Raw genomic sequence first — 7,470 nt, forward strand, 5'->3', positions numbered from 1 at the left:
TTTGCTGGGGTGGGCTAGTGCTCTATCACTGAGTTTAGTGGGGTTTTCTGAATACTCTTTCTATTGCTTACTTGACTTTCAGATTAATGTCTTCAAGGACCCAGTTGCTGATCCCAACAAAAGGTCCAAAAAGGGCCGATTATCTCTACATAGGACACCAGCTGGGAATTTTGTTACACTGGAGGAAGGAAAAGGAGACCTAGAAGAATATGGTCACGTATGTATCTTTACTAATTGGGTGGGTTGTTTGGTTTTTTTTTTATGAGAATTGAGTTTGCTCTCCAAATTAATAAGGTTTTTATGTTACATTTTTAATTTTTTTTCAGAGTTCTTTTGTGACAGTAATGAAAGTTATTTTTTGCCATAATGGCCAGCATGGTAGTGTATATTTAGTCTTAAATCTTTCTCAACAAGCAGTGACTCATTCCCCAGGAAGCACTGTGAGAAATACTTAGAGGGATGTTATTAGACTTCTCATAGATTATTTTGTATCATAAAGTACTGCTAATTGTAATGCATTAAATAAAGAGCTTATCCAAAATCTAAATTTTTTTCAAGATAATTATTTTTAAAACTTAGTATCCAGTTCAGATTATTTTTCTTTAGTGTCATTGTCCACGACCTAAAACTGCAAATTAAGTTGTCTTTAACTATGAAAGCAGGATGCATTGATTCTTACATAACTAATAATGAAACCTTAACTAAGGTTTCTGATTAAAGTCAACAAAACTGCAAAATTATGTGCTGAAGTAGTCTATATTATATTATCTGATTACATAATCAGATGGTTTTTAGCATATAACAGTGCAAGTTAGAAATTTTCTGGTTTCAGAATCCCTGGATTAGCTGGGCACTCATAGCTCATACCTGTCATTCTAACTACTTAGGCTGAGAACTGAGGATCACAGTTCGCAGCTTGGGCAGGAAAGTGTGTGTTAACCAGAAAAAAAGCTGGAAGTGGAGCTGTGGCTCAAGTGGTAGAGTCCCATCCTTGAGCAAAAAGCTAAACAACACAGGCCTGCAGCTGGGTTCAAGCCCCAGAACCAGCACAAAAAACAAAGCCCACTAGAACTGGATTTAATTTTTTTTCATTATAGAGGAAAAAAAAATTTTGTTCATATTTTCCCAAAAAAAGACACTGTAAAATGTAAATACACCGTTTTTTAAAAATCTATATTGTGTCAAATTTATTGCTTGTATCTGTTACATTTTTAAGATTTTGGCTAGAATTAGTGAAGTATCTTTGAGGAAAAATACATTAGTAAATAAAGTGTTTAGAATCAGATCCTTTTATATAGTCTATCAGATAATCTTTGAGTAGGTTTCACTTAACTGTTGGGGCTGCCAACATTTGCCACATTAACTTATCTTCCATGACCTAGTTGCTTGAGACTGATTCCAAATAAAAGCCTAATTCTACGAATGATATACTAGAAGATCTAAGGTTAGTAATCTGTTTGTAGGCATTTTGATTAAGGAATAGGAACCAGCATTCACTGGTAGTTTAAGTGAATGAAAGAAAATAGTACACCTAGAACTGTTATTTAAAGCAATGCAAAGGTATTACATTTCTATGTACGTTCAGACTAGACAGAAAAGATATCTGTGCATTTCTTAAAAAGAAAGTAGAAACAAGTAACTCCTTACTGAGAGAGAAGTGGTGCTCTGAACCCCAGAGAGTTAAGCCCTTATTTTCTCATCTGTGTAACTTTTGTCACAGTTGAGGGCCTTATGTTCCTAAGTGATTTTAGAGTATATAGAGTCTTAGCTGAGGTATTCTTTCTTGTCCCTAGTATTGGGACAAGAAATCATTACTTGTTTTTGTTTGGTGTTTGAATTTTTTGTCGTTGTTACTTTTAGGTCAAAATGTAATGGCTAGCAAATGCATTGAAGTTTTATCTGGACAGGTATATAACCAGTGCTGACTGTGGGCCTGTGTGGAGAGGTCTGGTGCTGGCAGGCTCTCCTGCTCTGTTAGCAATGATGAGCAGCAGCCACTGCTGTTCTCATAGGCAGCCTAGCTGCCGCTTGGAAAGATGGGCCAATTAGGCTTTTTGGTTTTCTTTAGTGACCTAAGAATGTCATATTGTAATACCTTACCAACTGTAGAACACCAACATCATCTCAGGTATTTCAGTAGCAAGGCAAATTCATCAAAGTGTGGTTCCAAGTTTCTGCTTGATACCTCTGATAGTTGTTAAATTTACATTTCTGCAGGATCTTCTCCATACAGTTTTCAAGAATGGGAAGGTGACGAAAAGCTACTCCTTTGATGAAGTCAGAAAAAATGCACAGCTGAATATGGAACTGGAAGCAGCACCTCATTAGGCTTTGCCTTAGGCCTGGGTGTGCGTGTGTGTGCGCTTGTGTATACATGCCTGTATACACCTGTGTGTATGTAATGCGTAATGTTTATTGTATAGCTGTGTGGGAGTTCTTTGTGTTTTATGATACATTACAGCCAAATTATTTGTTGGTTTATGGACATACTGCCCTTTTTTTTCCAGTGTCTAAGTGATCTCAGATTCAGAAATACACATAACCATGTAAAAGATTAATGCTAAAGTGAGCTTTTTAGGGCCCTTTGCCAATAGGTAGTAACTCAATCTGGTATTGATCTTTTCACAAATAACAGAACTGAGAAACTTTTATATGTAACTAAAGATCACATAAAACAGATTTGCATAAAATTACCATGATTGCTTTATGTTTATATTTAACTTGTATTTTTGTACAAACAAGATTGTGTAAGATATATTTAAAGTTTCAGTGATTTAACAGTCTTTCCAACTTTTCATGATTTTTATGAGCACAGACTTTCAAGAAAATACTTGAAAATAAATTACATTGCCTTTTGTCCATTAATCAGCAAATAAAACATGGCCTTAACAAAGTTGTTTGTGTTATTGTACAATTTGGAAATTATGTCAAGACATACCCTCTAGAATTACTAACCTCACTGCCCCTTGTAGAAGGTGTACTAATCATTCTACACTAAAGAAAATAATGGTTCTTACTGGAATGTCTAGGCACTGTACAGTTATATATCGTGGTCATTGTAATGTATCAGTGAAATGCCAAATTTGAAAGGCCTGTACTGCAATTTTATATGTCAGGTATTGCCTGTGGCTCTAATATGCACCTCAAGATTTTAAGGAGATAATGTTTTTAGAGAGATTTTCTGCTTCCACTATAGAATATATACATAAATGTAAAATATTGACAAAAGTGGAAGTAGTGTATTTTAAAGTAATTACACTTCTGAATTTATTTTTCATATTCTATAGTTGGTATGACTAAAATGATTTACTGGAATGGGTAGTGAGTGTACTCGTTTTAAATATTTTGATTCTGTCATATTTTCCATTAAGTTTTTTAAAAAAAATTAAATTGTATATTAAACTGTATGGACATCATTTATTAATTTAAAATCATATCCCTTAATAACAATCAGGTTCTTAAGGATAAGTTATCCCCAGTGAAAAGCATGGTAACATGAACTTTTGATACAAGTGTCTTGACTAAATACAGAGTTGGCTAAATTTTTAAAGTGTTCAACACCAAAATGTTAAGTGATTAACTGCTAGGTTGAGTCAGTCATCACATCTGACTAGAGACCACTTTCTTGGCAAATTACTCATCTATGTAGGTTTGTTCTTCAAAGCAAGGGCCAGCCAGCTATGCACCACAATCCAAATCTCACAGACTGCTCCTTTATTTGCAAATACCTACCTATGGATGCTTTCCCACTACAGTGGCAGAAGTTGTGACAGAGACTAAATTTAATCCACAAAGCCTTTTCACAAAATCACCACAAAGTTTGCCAGCTGTCATCAAGGAGCCAGGGTTAAGAATAATGTTGGTTTGAGGGTTTGGAATTAGAAGACTAGTTTATAAAAATTTTAACAACATGGTAATAAATATGAAGTTCTAAGGCCATAAATTATCTAAGAAGTTAACGTGAGAAAATATTTTATCTAATTCTGTCATGAGAATTTAATGAGGTAAGCTATTCTGGTCAATGTGGCATTAAAAGGAATATAGGTTTTTTACAGATAATTCTAAACACTTAGAACAATAAGTAATATTCACATTTAGTAAGCATCTTCATGCTGTGATCCATAATAAGAGATTTTGAGTTTTATTGTACTTACATAAAGGTAGCATTAAAAAGACACAACTTCACAAAGTATGTTAAAGGGTTTATAGAGAATTGAAAGTATTTATTATTACCAATAACAGCCTTGATAGCCACGATAATTTTTTTCCCTGTGGAAACATTGGAATTATACTACAGGCAGTATTCTTTGTGTTCTGTGGATTTCAGCAGCCAACTTTCAGTGAATGCAGAATAAAGTCTACATTTGTACCTGAACATAGAGCAGAAGATAGAATGGTTACTTCTGTTAGCTCTGAATTTCTCTCACTAAGCCATTGATATTTGGCCATCCCTATTCCGAGCACCAAATGGTTACTGTGATTGTCAAATAAAATTGTGCTGTGTGTCAATCTTAAATCAGCCTAACTCTTCCTGACTAGAAAAGCAAATGGCACCATATGGGTTTAAAACATTGGATTTGTAGTTGACATTAATGAATTAATCCTCTGTTCATATTTTAAATAGGGGTTAAGACTTTTAAGTTATTTGTACCCTATACCCATTATAAAGTAAAATGGTTTTTTATGATTACTCCTTATTGCCTTTCTTGAAATACATTGTTATGAAAAGGTTTTTATAGTGAAATCCATCTTAGAAAATTAGGAAAAGAAGAAAATAGCAAAGTATTTATTGTTCTGTTTATCATAATTTAGAACTCACACTCAAGTATTTTGTAGTTTTTACATTCCTTCTTTTTAACCTATAAAATGGAGAATGTAAAATTTTCTCCTAAGTTGTATATTGTCAGTTCTACTATGTATCCAACATCAATGATAAACATGTAATAAACATGAAAATAAAGTTTAGTTCTATTAGTGAATTGTTAAGTTTGTATCCTTCAAACAATGCCCATTTCTAGATCTACCTTGTTTTTAGGTTTTCCTCTAAAGAAGTAAGAGAGGGTAAGAAGTGTCCAGAATGACTCTTATTCTCTGCTTTATGTAGCTACACTGCCACACTAATACCTCTTACACTGGGAGTTTCCAGATCCAAGGGAAAAGCCTAATTCTGTACCAAGTTTCACCATGCTGAAGAGACATGCTGATAGCAAGTAGGTAATGGAGGTACAGATCTGGAAGTCTCAGGTATACAGTGTCTAGAACAAGTGCTTATGCTGAAGTTGATGTGTGCGACCCCTTGTTTGGAGGCACAGTGATGTGACTGGAGAGTGTAGAAACAGGAGTTGGCAAACCCCAAGCCGTTGGCCAGATCCAGCCCATCTCCCTTTGTAAGTCGTTTTATTACAACATAGCCTTGTCTTTTCATTTAGTTATGATCAGTGGCTGCTCTCGTGCTACCATGGCAGGGTTGAATAGTTACAGCATGAAGTATGTATGGCCTGCGAAGCCTACGTTAATGTATGGTCTGGACCTGGACAGAAAAAACTGACAGCCTGCCGTAAAGACCCAGGTCCAAACCATAAAGGTAATTATTGATTTACTAAATGTTGCGTTGTATCTTCTGCAACTGCTGTTTCAGGCCCTCCAATCTAAAATAATACAAGAATCACCTGTCTAGTCTCCCTGGTTTCAATCCAGCCTCTTCTACTGCCCCCCAGAGCAGTCTAACAACTTGTCTCCTGAATAAAGCATCTGTTTCCTTTAGCCAACAGAATGCAGCCTAACCCAAACCTATGATCTGGCCATACGGCTTGGGTAGCTGTGTCCTACTTAATCTTGGCTTTGTGTGCTACCATCACTGACCCTCTCCTTTGCATGGGTTGTGTACTCACAATGCACCATTTCCTCCATTACTCTGCTCTGCCTGGGCATATTCTGACACCTCAGCCACAGTGCCTCCCTTTACATATCTTGTTCTGAAGATAACATTGCCAAGAAGTCTTCAGCAGTTCGCGCCTCTGCTTCCCCCACCTCACACGCCCTTTCTGTGACTTCTAGGAATTGAGCACTTGCAATCCATGAGTTAATGGAAGCGTTTTGGTCCTTCACTGCTCACCAGTGAGGCTGGGGGCTTCTGTTTGTAGGTTCTAACTGGCCACAATGAAGACGGAGACCCTGCCATAAGCCGTCCCCAAAGGGCTTCAGGATGAATAAGTGTAAGAACTGTAAGGAAAGTTGCTTTAGCTCTAGGCAGATTAAGTTAAGGAAAATCTAAAAAATTGTCCTTGTAGTTCAATTCCTACTCCCTGCATATTATAAAACCTCAAACTATGAACTTAGATTAAACTAGACAGGCAGTTCCCTGGATGGTTGATAAAAGAAAAAGCAAGCCTTCTCAAAGAATACCTAATATAATATTCTAAGAAGTAAAAACACATCACAAGGCAACAAAACATCCTGAAAAGAGAGCAGAAAAATTCATCAAGGTTCACATACTGAAATAATGAACATATAAAATACCTATTTTTGTTTTAGAAGTATTGTAAAACTTGAAAACATCTGCAGGGAATCAGAAGTTTTATTTAATGATGTAATAGATTTGAAAGGGAGATTAGTAAGACACAGTAAAGTAATAACCACAATAGCAAATTAATTAAGTTAGACAGCTAAAAGGAAAGTAATAACTCAGGACATAGGTCAGAAGAAGTTACACAGCATGTGGAGAGAAAAGCCCAGTAAGATGAGCAAAGCTGGAGATAATAACAATACCTAATTTCAAATCCTTCTGCACAGTCATAGAAACAGCACCATGCAGGGAGGGACAGATATTTGACCCCAGTTAGGGATAGGCAAATGGAACAAAGGCCCAAGTGGCAGGGAAACAAACCCTCCCCCTTTCACCCAGGATGTATGGAACCCAAGCAGGCAAAAACGTATACCCAATCAGAAAGGCCTTCAGCAGTGAGTGACCATTGTTTAACAAATAAAACCAAAGATAACATCCCCCAAGAGAGGGGACTATGGACCTAATATCTAGCAAGGAAGCCTAGTACTACCCTCATAGGGGATAGGAAGGCCCCATCCCCACTCAGAGAACCTGCTAATTCTTCCTACTTTTTTTATGGCTCTCATTTCACCTTCAAATAAACTGTATACCTTACACACTTTTCTGCCTTTTTGTTCTTTAAAAGGCAGAGAAAAGAACCCCAACAGCCTGTAGACCATATCATCACCACAGACACATAAACCCAGAAATTATACCACATAGCTTCAGCCTCTTAAAGAAATGATGTGGGAAAACTGATTATTCACATGTACAAGACTGAAATGAATTCCTGTCTCTCTCCTTGTACAATAATCAATTCAAAATAGATCAAAGATCTTAATGCAAGACCCAAAACATTGAGATTACTAGAGAAAAACAGTAAAACACTTCAAATTTTCCTAGGTATCAACTTTCTGTACAAGACT

At 36.2% G+C, this 7,470-nt stretch overlaps 1 protein-coding gene across 1 annotated transcript in view; it reads left to right on the forward strand.

Annotated features, from left to right (window-relative positions):
• The window catches only part of Nampt (nicotinamide phosphoribosyltransferase), a 31,674-nt gene extending 26,984 nt beyond the window's left edge, over positions 1-4,690 (forward strand). Inside the window, exons 10-11 of the mRNA XM_048339818.1 lie at positions 83-217; positions 2,218-4,690. Of these exons, the coding sequence (XP_048195775.1) occupies positions 83-217; positions 2,218-2,328 (246 nt within the window). The 3' untranslated portion in view covers positions 2,329-4,690. The remainder of the gene's footprint in view (positions 1-82; positions 218-2,217) is intronic.
• The last annotated feature ends 2,780 nt before the right edge of the window (positions 4,691-7,470 follow it).

The sequence above is a fragment of the Perognathus longimembris genome, chromosome 2 (genome assembly GCF_023159225.1).
Source record: "Perognathus longimembris pacificus isolate PPM17 chromosome 2, ASM2315922v1, whole genome shotgun sequence".
Lineage (NCBI taxonomy): Eukaryota > Metazoa > Chordata > Mammalia > Rodentia > Heteromyidae > Perognathus > Perognathus longimembris.